This window comes from Choristoneura fumiferana, chromosome 21, assembly GCF_025370935.1.
Source record: "Choristoneura fumiferana chromosome 21, NRCan_CFum_1, whole genome shotgun sequence".
NCBI classification, from domain to species: domain Eukaryota; kingdom Metazoa; phylum Arthropoda; class Insecta; order Lepidoptera; family Tortricidae; genus Choristoneura; species Choristoneura fumiferana.
Window position 1 is genome coordinate 7,964,353 of NC_133492.1, and position 15,076 is coordinate 7,979,428.

The 15,076-nt window shown below is 39.7% G+C and overlaps 1 protein-coding gene and 1 long non-coding RNA gene across 3 annotated transcripts in view; one reads left to right on the top strand and one right to left on the bottom strand.

Annotated features, from left to right (window-relative positions):
• LOC141439889 (RNA polymerase II elongation factor ELL-like) overlaps positions 1-15,076 on the bottom strand; it is a 54,114-nt gene that overhangs the window by 5,472 nt on the left and 33,566 nt on the right. Inside the window, exons 3-12 of one of the 2 annotated variants that reach the window (XM_074104315.1) lie at positions 10,846-10,944; positions 8,816-8,967; positions 7,550-7,903; positions 5,236-5,306; positions 4,851-5,007; positions 3,024-3,508; positions 2,000-2,119; positions 1,793-1,889; positions 1,181-1,352; positions 414-551 (exon numbers count right to left, since the gene is read on the bottom strand). In XM_074104315.1, the coding sequence (XP_073960416.1) occupies positions 414-551; positions 1,181-1,352; positions 1,793-1,889; positions 2,000-2,119; positions 3,024-3,508; positions 4,851-5,007; positions 5,236-5,306; positions 7,550-7,903; positions 8,816-8,967; positions 10,846-10,944 (1,845 nt within the window). The remainder of the gene's footprint in view (positions 1-413; positions 552-1,180; positions 1,353-1,792; positions 1,890-1,999; positions 2,120-3,023; positions 3,509-4,850; positions 5,008-5,235; positions 5,307-7,549; positions 7,904-8,815; positions 8,968-10,845; positions 10,945-15,076) is intronic. The other variant, XM_074104316.1, reaches the window with a different exon arrangement.
• LOC141439563 (uncharacterized) lies at positions 12,729-14,004 on the top strand. The gene is made up of 2 exons (XR_012452606.1): positions 12,729-12,985; positions 13,156-14,004. It is a non-coding gene; the product is annotated as an uncharacterized lncRNA (long non-coding RNA).

The window sequence follows — 15,076 nt, forward strand, 5'->3', positions numbered from 1 at the left end:
TCTTATTCACTTACAGGAAGATCCTTTAAACGCGTGACAGACTTGAAAGCAAAAATATAGAAACGTAAGACTAACATAAAGAAAGAATGAATACAGATTCTCTAAGCCTTTATTTTTATCTAAGCGCATTGCCATAACAGTAACTTCCTAATATTTCAACACTTTTATACAAGTTTTTATTTTACTTGCCATGTTTGATAACAGTTACCAAACATTTACGCGTGTTAAGGTAAAACCTTGCAAGTCCAATTTTACCCACTTCTTGTGATCGGATCGACTTGAAATTTGTTACAGATTTGTAGTTTGCGCGGCAAAACAAGTGCAGCTAATCAAAAACAGCTGTTACTAAAAATATTTTTACAAAAAACGTTTTTAAGTACCTCATTAGTTTGTCAAAAAAGTGGTCGACTCACCAGCTGATCGTAATGCTGCACCATCCGCTTGATATGAGTGAGCTTGCGGTGCAGATAATTAACGCGACTCTTCTCCGCCTGGTACGTGGCGTCGTTGCGCACACGCCGGTACTCGTCTACTATGCGTTGTTCTATGCTCTGGAACAAGAGTAACTGGCGTTGAGCATCATCTATTTAATAAAGCATTCTTTCATTTCAAACCAATCTTCTTTTTCGAAATGCATATAACGTTAGCTGTACAGTTTATGTTACTGAGGTGTGCTGGTGATAAGAAGTATCTGAAGTATTCTTAGTATACTTCAATAGTAATACCGTATAGTGCGGGATAGGATAAAGCACTCAATAATATGTAAATCTCTATGTATATAGGTAGCAGTAGTTGTTTTAAGTGTTTGTCTTATCCGATATTTATTATTGCAGGTGATCGAACTTGAAGTAGTTTCAGTATACTACAGTATGTCGTTTGGAGTCTACGCTGCACAGTGGATCAGGTCATAATTCAGAAGTGTTTGTAGAGTACAGTACAGACAAAGAAACTAAATTGTATTCCAGTGTGGAACTTATTCACTGAAATTATATTGACGTTCCACACATCTACCAAACACATCATCGTGTAAAAATTCCATCCTGGCACGTGATCCAGTGTCTTTGTCTTTAACATTGTAGTAGTAGCTTACGAGTGGGGGTAGTATGTAAGCGCTGGTAGTATGGAAAAGTGACATATAAAAGAGCCCCTTGCGGCCTATAACAGAATATTTTTTCGTTACCTGGTGGTGAGGAGAGTGCGGCGGCGCGCGTTTGAGCTGCTGCTCGAGACGCGTAAACAACGCGGCCACCTGAGCGACGCGCTCGTACATCGACTGGTACTCTGTATAAAGCTCCGCGAACTCGTTTTTGTAGGCTCGCCGCGTACTCGCACTCGTAATAGGCGGGTATTGCCTGAAACAAGACAAGTGTTAAAAGTTTATATAGGGTTCATAAATAATGAGGGACTGATCGGAAAGTTTCGTTAACTCTCTTCAACAATACAATACTACTCCTTATTGGCGTATTGTAGATTTTTTGCTATGACCTTTGAGCCAAAATGCAAAAGCGGTCTATGTTGACTTGAAAGGTTTTGGCTGTAGCTGAACCTGTCCTAGTAGCTTAAATAAAAACCGGTTATTGTCTAATGGGACTTTAAGCCAAGCTTGTTATAAGGTCAGGACAATTTTCTCTTGACTCTTCCGAAGATTATTTAAACTGTAACGTTAATACCATAAGTTAGGTAATAAGTTAATCATCAGCCAAGAAATGTAGCAAATTACGGAGCAAAAAGGACTCTATCAATGACTTTCACACGAAAAAAGTTGAAAATGATTGATAAGATCATGAATTACCTTTCAATCTCTTCAAGATCAGTCACATTCTCTTCAGGTACTGACGTTAAGTCAGCATTTTCTAATGTTTCCGTATTAGTTGTGATGTTATGTGTATCTGTAACAAAAACAAATGAATGTGAGATTTTGAACAAGAGACACTAAGAGAGAGAAAGCATGCAAAATCCATCAATAAGTAATTGCAATTAAGGTCGAAGTAATATTTACCTGTGATACTAGGTTGTTCCGCTGGGGGACTACTACTTCTAAAGCCGTTTGTCTTCACAGGACTTGGGCATATTTCCTTAACAGTGTTAAAGTTGAGGGTGTAACCATTGTCCTTTTTGACTGTAACCAAAAACATCACGGTAAGTCAAATATTTTCAACTATAAATTATTTTACATGTTAAGCAAAACTCGATTTAAGACGTGAGTTATCCAGATTAACTTTCATTTAATTAATATAATTGTTTTTAAAGGTGGTAATGATAGTTACACCGCTAAAAACGTAGTCTACATAGTTTTTCGTACTAAATTATGAAGCGGCGTGAATACTAGTAAGGTATTTAAATAAGATAAGACAACTATAGAAACTTGAAAGTAACGTTTTGATGAAGATTAAACTACTATATGTGTAATTATGCAATTAATTTGCTCAATCCTAACTTTCATAAATGTGTTTTATTTTTGGTGCCATTAAGAATTTTTATTTTAAAGCATAAAAGTTAATGGTTCATAGAAATGCATGTTTGCTTTGTCTTAGCGTAAATAAGTGAAGGACTTACTAGACGGAATATTGGAATTGAATTCTAGATAATTTATTACATAGCAAATAATAGTTAGGTTCCCGCATACCCAATTGCAAAATAAACATTGTTATATTGGTCTTGTTATTTGACGCCTCAGGTATCAATTGCCATATCCTGTTTAGTTTGACTAAACATTTATTAATCAAGAAAATAACGACTTAACCCTCATTACGAATGTTGACTTGTATTTAGATTAACTAGAGGATATGTCAATGTTTAAACGAATCCTAGTAGAATCAGAACAATATTTTTTGTGAAACGAAAAAAAAAACTATTTTTTATTTATTTAACTTGCTTGAAATTGCTAGGTAACTTTACTTACGTGCTAGCTAACTAAGTACACTTTAAAAAGAAGCACGTTTTCAATTCATTAAAATAAAATAAAAAACACTTTATTCTACTTAAACGAAATGAGTGATACAGATTAGGAGATGGATACTGACCAATCGTGCGTTCATCCTCATTATCCGATGCATGTCTTTCTCCTGAAGAAGCGCCGGAGCTGCCAGTGCCGTATCCCGAAGACTGCGGCGAGGGCCGGCGGCAGTGCGATACGCGCTGCTTTTTAGCGGCAACAGGCTCGACGCTTTCCAGGACCGGCCTTTTTCCGCCGGGCGACGCGCGCGGCGATAGGGGGTTGGTGGGCGGGTACTGACCATTTGTCCGGTCGTCCTCGTTGTCAGAGGCGTGTCTTTCTCCCGAAGAGGCCCCAGAGCTGCCGGTGGCATAGCCCGACGACGGAGGCGAGGGCCGGCGGTAGTGCGAGATCCTCTGTTTCTTGCTTGCGGGTGGTTCAACAGCGTCCGCGCTCGGAGCGATCACGACCCCGCTGACGGCACTCGGCCTTTTCCCGCCGGGCGATGCGCGCGGCGAAAGGGAGTTGGTTGAGTCACTGCTTACGGGCGGTGTTAGATTTTGAGGTTTCCGCCTGTGAAACGATATATAAAGCTTAATACAATTTTCCTTTTCCTTATCAGTGAGGGTTTCTTAACAGGCATAATATCGCTAGATGATGTTAGTATCATAAGATCCGTTTGAGGTTAGTCTTGCTCGCGATTGGCTCATTTACTTATTGAACCAATTACAAACGTGAACCAAATGTCAAAGTTAAATATAAATAAATAAATATCATGGGACACTTGACACCAATTGACCTAGTCCCAAACTAAGCAAAGCTTGTACTATGGATACTAGGCAACGGATAAACATACTTATATAGATAAATACATACTTAAATACATATTAAACATCCAAGACCCGAGAACAAACATTCGTGTTATTCACACAAATATCTGCCCCGGCCGGGATTCGAACCCAGGACCTCAAGCTTCATAGTCAGGTTCTCTAACCACTTAGCCATCCGGACGTCAAACGGATCTCTCGTCTTGATACTAGCGCTAACTAGCTTGTCACAGCAATCCTCATTACATTCGCATGCATGGACTATAATTTAATTTTTTGATATAGGAACGAATGTAAAAGCAGGTCTATCTATTTAGTGAAAACTTATCGCCAACTTGGCTGACACAATACGCTTCCTTGAGTTTTATTTGGTGTTTGCAGAATTAATACTTTTTCGTAAATTTCTAGTTTAAAGGACATTCTGTTGAATTAGTAAATGGGGAAGGAAGAAAAAGGAACGTAATTGTAATGTCTGCAGTGACGTAGCCCTTCTTCAGTATTTATCAACATTTATTCATCAGTATTCCGCAATTAATCTTAATCGCCATATAAAATTTAATAATGGTAGATAATTGACTTATAGCCTAACACGATATTTTTCCATTACACGAGGAAGAGTTAAACCAAGCGTGTTGTTTGAATTAAATGTCATCAAACCATAAATAATACCTTTTACCAAGTTATTTATCAACATAAAGATAGATATGTTCCACATACATTTTGTACGTAGAAACAACCTTTAATATTCGACTTCTGCAAAGGTCACGATTTTACCGTACTGTCGCTTTATCTGCCGACCTCGGTGAACGCGCTTGTGCAAGGTTACATTTTATATAGATATACATGCAAATAAAGAATGAGATCCAAGCATTTATTTACTGTTTCATAAACAGATGCGTGAACAATTTGCATTTATTCAACGCTGGTTTTGGTCTACTTGCTTTTGTTTCTAAATTTTCTTTGTTTCTGCTTACCTCAAAGATTACCAGATAAAAATCTACTTTAAAACTTGTACTTTTATCAATTATAAACCTTTAGGATTTGTCTAGGTCTAGAAATGTCAAGACGTATTGGTGTTGGAGACAGACCTCTTGAGCATGCGTTTCTCCTCCTCGCTATAGAACGGCCAATCCTCGTTGACGTCGTTCCACATGTGTCTACGTAAGTGATAACAGTTGTCCTTGAGTGAGCCTATTTGAGGCAGGATCTTATTCACCAAACTGCGTTCTCTCTCCTTGATTCCCTCTGTAATATTACATTGAGTTTTAGACTTTGTTGAGGAGGCCTAAGGGCCCCAACTAACCAGGACGCCGCGGTGACGTTGCTAGCTACCGTCTCCAATATTTTATATAGACATTTATAGCAGTTTACTCACTTGGCGACGGTTTGGCTAGGAATACATAGCTGGCGACGTCACTGTAGCCTCCCAGTTGAGCCTCTTAATTATTTCAATGAGTAAGTTCAACAACGTACCTTGATTGAGCCTCAAATAAAGCTCAGGCTTTTTGAATGGCTTCAATGCTAATAACTGTATAAGTCTTTCTCTGAAAAAGAAGAAAAATACATTACACATTGGTGATCAAATAACATCAAAGTATATATTTCCTAATATACAAATGTCAAAGAAATATTTGTGTTGTGTTCTAGAAATGGAATTTCGAAAAGCCGTTTCATTATTAATTACGTTAGTACCTACGCATGTTCAATGTTCATTCTTTACGATTTTGTGAACGCATAAAACCTATTGAATGAATATTAACATGGTAAATCCATGGATTTTCCTACTGCTCTTTGAGTCACATTGTTATGTACAGTGTTTTGATGGAAATTAAATAGCAGGAATCCTGACGATAATCCATATAACAAAAAACTATTAACAGCCGCCATGACGGATCGTCACTCTTCAATTAGCAAATCAACAGATTGCATGATTGCTTTGGCAGATACTCTTCTCATTTAACTGTTTAACAAACCGAACCAGCGACTACATGAAAGTATCTAAGACGTAATTGTAATCAAATACCTAACATTTAACATCATAAAACAATAAATAACTAAGAAATCGAATTACATTTCGAGCCGTGTCACGTGACAACGTTGCCTAGAGTGTTTCAATAATAATAAATTGCCAGCCTTGGTTATGAATCAGAAGTAATAGCCGTGTAAATGTTGGCTCGCGCGAAACAATGTAAGACTAATAATGGAAACCGAAATTGACGTTATAATAGCCATCCAAATCCGACGAACCCAGACAATCCGCGAACAAACTTGATGATAATCGCAACAATTAGCCGACTCGGTCGCTTGTTTATGCTAGCGAATGCGCAAACAAACTTTTAACATCGAATGGTATTTAATTACACTTAGGTAATGTCAGTAATGTTTCTGTAACTTTTCCTTACAGTACTACATATTATGCTTACAAAACATACTGCAATTAGTACTTTAAGGAAGTTTTGTGTGACTAAGGATGTAGCGTGTCATCTCTGTCATCCAACTGTTCCGATGGCAAACGTCCATTTATCTTCATTTTGCGACCTACGTAGAGAGAGATACATGAAATGCCTGACGAGCGTGTTGGATGAATCAGCCCCCTATCTGCGTTATCTATTATTAGAAAGTGACAAAGGTGAACATTTTGAAAATATACAAAAGTAAAATTGCGTCACAAACGATAATTGTATGAATTGAAATAATTATGCAACCACAACTAGTATCTGTGAATACGTATTGGTGAAACCCATACCACAGCAGCGTTATCGCGGCTATAAGATAATGATAAAGATATCGTGTCAATTATTATTTAATTTGAATATGATTTGAATAGAAAAACCTCGCCAGAAAATAAGGGACTGCGATCGAAACTAGCATAATAATGTTAAGTCATTGTGCTACTATTTCACAAGTTCTGGCTACTTTTTTTTTCATTCGACTGGATGGCAAACGAGGCCTAAGATGGAATACCTCAAGTGCCAGTAATTTCACCGGCTGTCTTACTCTCCACGCCGAAACACAACACAACAAACAACGAACACAACTTAACGTCATAGACGGTGATAATTCCATCACGACGATATCCCCGTACTCCCACCATATCTGGCTATGTAAACGTCGAAGAAACGCAATATTTTTAATGTATAATAAGAGTAATGCGAGTAGGTACCACTAAACTACCACTGTGAAATAAGGCTGCGATGCGCTTTCATCGAAGGGGAGCAGATTGGAGACGTGCACAAGAAAGCAGAGACTAGATTGACATCTATATGTTATGTTACGTTAACACCATGTTCCGCCTTAATAGAAGCGCAGAATAAATATTCAACTGGATGGCAAACGAGCAAGTGGGTCTCCTGATGATAAGAGACCACCACCGCCCATAGACACCTGCAACACCAGGGGGATTGCAGATACGTTGCCAACCTAGAGGCCTAAGATGGGATACCTCAAGTGCCAGTAATTTCACCGGCTGTCTTACTCTCCACGCCGAAACACAGCAGTGCAAGCACAAGGCAGGATTAGCGAGCAAGATGGTGGTAGCGATCCGGGCGGACCTTGCACAAGGTCCTACCACCTGCAAACTGCAAAAGTTTTTAAGAATAAGACCATAACAAGTAAGCAGGTCTGAGTTACCGAGCAGATGCACCTTGTTCAGACGTTAAATACCGTAGGCATATCAGATACGAGGAGAAGCTTAACAGATCTGAACACCCTGGATGCGATCTTTCAGCGCACATTGCCTACTCCGATAAATTTGGAGGCGGTTGTAAACAGAAAGCGTTGTACTGACTTGATGGACCGCCTCGTGAGATCCGGGTTGGTTGGAGGCCTCTGCTGTTGGTGTGGGTGCGGCGGCGGCTGCGAGGGTTGGTGCAGCTGGTGTGGCTGGTGCGGGTGGTGCGGCTGGTGCGGCGCGGGCGGCGGCTGCGCGCGCGGCACGGGCACGGGAGGCCGCTCGGCGCGCTCGGGCCGCTCGGCGCGGTCCGGCCGCTCCGGGCGGTCCGGCCGCTCGGCCCGCTCGGCCCGCTCCGGCCGCTCGGTCCGTTCTAGCGTCGCCGCTGGCCCGGATGAGTATAGGGGATGGGATGAGCGCACTTTTACACGCCGACCGATGTCTGTCTGATTAGGCTTTATCACTCGGGTGCTGGAAAATTAAAAGATTCTATATAATATTCTTTCAAATAATTGATTGAATCAGGCACTAATTTGCGGGCGGAGGTCCATATTAACGAACTTAAACAATTACTTTGCTCACTCGCGACCTTATGATAGCTACGTTTATGCAAGAAATGTGTGTTCATGCAGTGTCAAACCTCTGGTAGCATGGTGAACGGTTGTGTTGCTCTGAATATGAGCTATGGTTAAGTTCTAAACGCGTCAGTGTAGTGTGGTGGTGGTGATACAGTGTTGAGGTGCAGGAAGTTCCTCCGAGGAACTATATGGACACACATTTCTTGCATAAACGTAGCTATCATAAGGTCGCTGGTGAGCAAAGTCTAATTGTTTCATTCAGTTCATTAATACTCTTTCATCGAACTGTCTTTAGAGAGCTCTTACAAACGGTGAATACATTTTCTTTTAATTTCTTACTTAGATAAAAAAATTCACGCGTGTGGTTTTGTTACTAGCTAGACTTACAATTACTCGATATGGTTTAGGTCCGTTAGCCACAATGGCTGTATGGATAAGGTAAATTTTAACAGGTCCGCACATTTTACTCCTCGTATAGCATATCAATTGGCTACGTTAGTTGTTATTTTCTATGTAATATCCGTGTCAAGAACAAACATGTCTTAATGATTACAAAAGATCTAAAATCACGTAGGAAAAACCCGATATATCCGATAAAACCAAATTGATGTTGTCATTACGAGCCAGTACATTATTCATAATTATTTAATTAGTCAAACCAAGCGGGCTATCAAACTGCTATTGTTAAAACCGTATGGTCATTAGCAGCAATTATCAAAAATGATTTATATAGCGTTGATGCCAACATGTCACATTGAGTAGTGTATTGGGCGTGAGTCTGTGAGGGTGTTAGTTTCAGGTTTACCATTTGCTCTGCTCGGCGGCCACGGTTCTCGCCATGCGGTCCTTGGTGGCCTCGTACGAGTCGTCGTTCGCCTGTACGCGCATCCTTCGCGGCAGCGGCCCGCACGACTCGAGACGCCTCGCGCCGCCGCTCTTGACGCACTCAAACGAACCCTGAAACACAAGTGTTTTTGTTAAACTAAAATTAATGGCAAAACACATCTATCAGTAGTAAAGTCAAGTCTCACTACCATTTTCTGGCCAGCTAGAGGTGGTAGAAACAGATTTATTTAGAAGAAAAAAAAAGTATTTTTCCTGGGTCACCGTCTGCTAAGTCTTTGTAATGCAACACGAACGGCCCGCGCCTGAAATCGCACTTTCTAACGGCTATTGAGTAACATTCCCAGTACGTGCTCGGCGCCGGCGCATTCCGAATCAACTACATTTTATTATTATTTTGCGAATTTATAGCACAATGGAGAAACAGAAATAATATTATAAGTATGAAAGTGATCAGTTTTAGAGATGTTTCATAATTAAACGACTGATGGTACGGAATAAATGGACAGGACAAAATAAATAACCAATAGCTTAAAACCCTGCGTGGTAAAATGGTTATTGCTTATTCGGCAGAAACTATGAATACGAAACGAGCCTTAAACGATCACAAAAGATGTATTTAAAACGCATTTTTAGTTTCAGTCGTTATTTATAGCAATTACATATATCCGTAGGAAGGTACTTTATAAGAATAGTTCAATTTATATTTTTCAAAATGTATTCAAGTTGCTATAAAAATAGCATATGTACTTTTATTAATCAATTTGGCATTTTATCGGCCATCATTATTAAGTTATCGACTGCAACCGTTCCGCGACCCACAAACCCAAGCGGAAAAAGCAGGCGTATTACGAAGGGGAGTCATGAAGAGAAGAATACTAATCAACTTCCATCTTACTGGATCAGCTAAGCAACAGTTATAGGAGGGGTGGTGCCCAGCCCAACACAAACGAGCAAACTATTGACTGCTATGTCTACTCACTCAGTAACTTCTATTGTAATAAAAAGGGAATATTCTATGTCATATTCCATTAAATATTTCGGTGAGACATTATTTATATTTAATTGGTGAACTAAATCAATAGTAGTCATAATCTCGACCTGTACAGGGTACGTCCCACTACTGGGCACAGGCCTCCTCTCGGAATGAGAGGGCTTGGGTTGTAGTTCCCACGCGAACACAGTGCGGATTGGGAACATCATACACACCATTAAATTGCTTCAGCGTTCTACTTACTTCCTCTTCTTCTTCTTTCGTTGTTTTTTTTTTGTTTTTTTGTTTATTGAGTTTTGTTTTGTATTTGTGTGCATTTGTGAATGTGAATTAAATGTCTTCTTTCTTTCCTTACTGTACTGCACTGTATCATAATAGTGCCCTACTATTTAAGGCATGTATCAGAGACCCTACATGTATGAATGCATTTGATAAATACTAATAAAATAATGAATTATTACGATATCGGAAAGTGCTATTATCGGGATACTTAACATTCTAAAAGACTGTTTAAACGATATAACATAAATAGTTATGTTTTTTCAATGTCAACCACGCTTGACTACCGATCGAAAATTACGTGAAAATCGAATCATTTCTCTGATGTTTCGCGTTTCCACTTGAGCAAACAATATGTTTGACATCATCAACAGAGCCATAATTTTCGACAATTGTATGAAAACTGACTGTCGAAAATAATAAGCATTTTAAATAAGCATCATATGCTTGACTTTCCTGCGGTCATCTTGACTTCTGTTTGTCTTTATTATTGAAGAATGTTAGTCACACATTCAAGAGTTTTAATGACGTAAACATTCACAAATAATATTTGTTTAACATTCAAATCAATCAACTTCATTGTAGTTATAGTTACTTACATAACACAATAACAGATACATTTTATGAATATTTAACCAGAATTAAGCATATCAATAATATTACTTTACTAACAAACTAAATAAATACATAATTACACCGTGAAGGTATAAGACACGCACCTGTGGACCCTCCATTTCTGCATTGCTATTGATGCTGAAGTGAAACGTAGCCTCAGATGTTGGGCCATTACTAGTGGCTGGAGCCGGAATTGAGATTTTCTGAAAACAAAAAGATAAGGAATGTTAACAATAAATTGAAAAACACACCGTCGCATTTTCAAATCCTAAAACAGTTGATAAAGTACCGCTAAGTGACGTCAATCGTCATCCAAATATTTTACAAATAAATTATGCCCTTGAGCACTATCTCATTAATGTTGACAGAAAACTGTGCAGTCGACTTTAACTATCAAGTTTTTTTATGAGGAGGCATAATTTGGGAGACTTATTTATCACCTCTTTGAGATTATAGATCAATAACGTGTAGTTTCCGCTGTTTCCTGTTGTTTTCTAGAGGCAGATGTCAGAATATAGTTTGTTATTATTTATGAGACCCACTTTACAAAGTATCTACTTGTTGTTGGTAGTATTTATTACGCTCAGTTCATTTCAAAAGAATGTCATACTAAAGCGGAGTATTCATCAGTGCGATACAAACACCTGATGTTGATGTTGACAATAAAAAGAACAACCGACTCCCACAAGAAACCCACGACAGGTCTTGTTATAAAGAGCCAAATAAGGGTATCCTGGGCTAATATAGCTGCTCGCTATATTGCAGCCATGCGTACTTACTAGTCGGTGAGCAATGTAATGACTTTAAGCGCATAGACTGGCAACGTCGCCATTGCACGATCGAACACATATCATTTCACCGTCACGTATAGCTCTTACACATTTTACATTGAAAACAGAGGCTACTGTAGAGCGAAACCCCACTTATAATTTTCTTGCTTGAAAGTGGGACGACAGTGTCATCTAAATACAACTGTACCGATACGAAGAAACCGTTTAAGGAGGTCGCGCGGATTTGGCTTCATGGTTGGGTAAATAACGAAAGAAGAGATATTAATCAATATCATCTCCACTGCTGCTTAAAAAAAATCTCATAAAAGTTACTACAATGAAAAATGAGAGTGATATCAGCCTATTGACTTGACACGACTATCCGTATGAATGAGTAAATAACAAACTCATGCATTTAATTAGACATAGGTTAAGATGAGTAATTTAACTTTCACTGTTTACTACTTTTACGCGACGTGAAAGAAGAGGTTAGACGGGCAGCACAGTCCACCCAGCGGTAGCGTAGTCTGGTGACGCGCACCGCACACATGCGTGGCCGCGAGCCACTTTAAGGTCGCGGCTGACGATGTGTGCCAGCACCACAATGCCAGACAATTAACCTATTAACTGCGCCGTGAAGTAGGTACACGCCGTGCAATGCCTAAAAAGTCCCGCAGCTAACGTGTTAATTGATACTCCACTACATTTTAAAACTAATTCTATAACAAAATGAGGATCAGGAAGTACCAAAGTAATGTTGGCACCAGAATCTGCTAGTTCCGCATAGGTTTCCGCTTTACAGGCCATGTTTACTTTGCCTGTGCCATCCGTCATCAAGGTAATTGTATAAATAAAGCTATCCACAGGCTCCACAGCGCACATCATGACCGCGGGTGAGGCATCCAATTCAAAATCTTATGGACATTTAGCAGCTCTACAAAATAGCTATGTTTAATATGATGCTGAAACTGGAAACATGAAAAACATTCCATTCCACAATTGCTAATCACAACAATATTTGTGTGACGTCTATCAAAACGCAAAGTCGCGACTGATAAACATAAGACTCGGTATACGAAGCTAATGAGGAAAAAACCCGCTATGAGCGGTGTGGCGTGCGAGGGCACGCGGGGAGCGCGAGGGGCGGCTTTCTCTGCGGTACCACTGGCCGATATAAAGAGCGCGTTGCGATGGAATACTTTGGCATTCGGCGAACAGCCGTCTTGCTCGCATCATCTGTGCCCTCATAGTTTCTACCATTATTCTGCTTGTTGCTCTTACATTTTTGGTATTGTCGCTAACAAAGCAAAACAAATGATTAGACATCTATTTATGGGTCATGAGTGCAATGCATCTGCATATTCTATTATGTCAAGGTCGTTGGTTTAGTTATTTGTATTCTAGTGAAGGTCGTTCAATTGTACACTTCGGTTCGGTTGGAAAATACAAGGAAATCCATCATCCGTTTTTCAAGGTATTCGAACACTCATTGGCCGCTTCATGCTTCTTTTCTTGGATGCCATGTTTTTCGTTCCGGTAATCGTTTTTTCCCTTTAATTGCGTCATTAATTACGTTTCAACGGCTATATTCGAAAATCAGGGGATCTTTATTCTAACAGCCACTGTGGTTACCTAATTTCACAGTGCGCGACAAGCGGTACCCGGAGTTGCAAAGTGAGAGGCCGTCACAACCGGACCGGTTCGCCTCACTCGATCTTGAGATATAACAAGCTACAAACAATTATGTCGGACCTAGTTTGTCTACTAGTCCGAGTGCAACGTTGAGAAGCAACGGAACTACTGCTATAACCCTCAATAGCCAGTTAATCTCATATAAGCACTGATACACGGAAAAATTGTTTTAGAGGACACCCGGACACAAATAAGCCCAAAGCGCTCCAGCCATATGATAACGCGTTCTATCTTATTGACGTAACGCCGCCGTGGAAGTGGCACGGGCATGCGGTGTAAATTCGACTTTAGATACACGAGACAGTGAATTCATAATGACTCTTATGATAGTCCGACGTCATCGGCCACGATAATATATGGTTCACTTTAACACAACTCGTAGCGGGAAATCCACGCGGACGGGATGTGATCGTTACAACGTTAATTGCTTTGTCGCTAGTTATTTTCTTACTTCAAGATATTATTCAAAAATAATAAAGATCAAGTTGTCAAGGATACCAATGCCTCATCAAATTGCAGATTCTTACACTGCACAGTTTATTTAACGAGAAGAAACAGAAACTAAGTCAATAAAATAACGAGATTATATTGTATGTAGGCATTTTAGCAGTTCTTCTACAATAAATAAACAATATACTTCAGCGTTGCATTGCAAAAGAACATTGATGGAAATACGTTTAAATTATAGGCGGTCGGGTATAGCAAATCAAATTAACAGAACCGTGGTGCCGTGCTACACCAGATTAAAACTAACTGTCATAGCAATGTAATAAATACCGAATTAAATTAAAAGCAACTTGAGTATGTCTTTAATTTAAAGTTTGTCCGAACGGGAAATGAATGTTAATCTCAAAGGAATACAAACTTAGCTAGTAAATTTGGAAATGCACAATGTAGAGTAAATGGATTTAACACAATTTACTAACGGTAGCATCTAGTCACTTTCATCGCAGAAGTGAGTGGCCAGTTATTCGTGAGGTTTCTACGATACTATTTGCATATTCGCCGACTTTCTAATGGACGATGTGGCCGCGCTTGTCGCAATCGTCGGCTGCGGTGAGGTAACACCGATTCATTTCATTATATGTGAAAAATAAAACAATATTCCAACCTCACGCATTGTTGCCAGTAATGTGCGCGCCCACACCTCATCTTACTTGAATTCTGCAAGATCCCCCGCCACCCCGCGCTCTCTTATTGGCTGACACGAGTCTTAAAGCGTGACGCTCGAACCAGAATACCTTGCATTCACATTTCTTCGTTTAGTTACTTTTAAACAAAGAACATCGCGAAAAAACTGACCTACCTGGCACACCCACGCGAATTACGGACTTTTGTGAACATTATGATCGTAAACGTTCCAAAAATTCAATGATCTTGTTTACACAGTCTATTTAAATTAAGAACTTGGATGTTGATTATTTGCGCTTGTCAATTTACGATAAGATACTAGAACAGCGAGCTAATCAAATGAGTGGGGTTTTTTTTATCATTAAAAATACTTATCGTTCAATTTAAGAACATTAAAGATCTATTTATATTTGTGTAAACATAATATACGTCCCCTAAATTGACACTGATCCGTTTTTATACACGGGAAAATAGTACCAGGAAAAATGCAAGGCGCACATATTGTAATCCAAGAAAAATTGTTAGTGGATTTAGTTAGCTGGACGAGTGGCTATCAGGCAAGTCGGACAGGATTAATTCTGGGGCCGTTCTCCTTCGCGGCTGCCATTTGCGACCTTCCGTCAGAGGAGGGGCGCCTCTCACCGCCGACGTGACTGCAACCACGGCCTTACGTCGCGAGGCTGTATCGAAACAACGTTACGACGCTCTTTCCAAAGCCAGTTACTCAACGCCCGATAGGAGT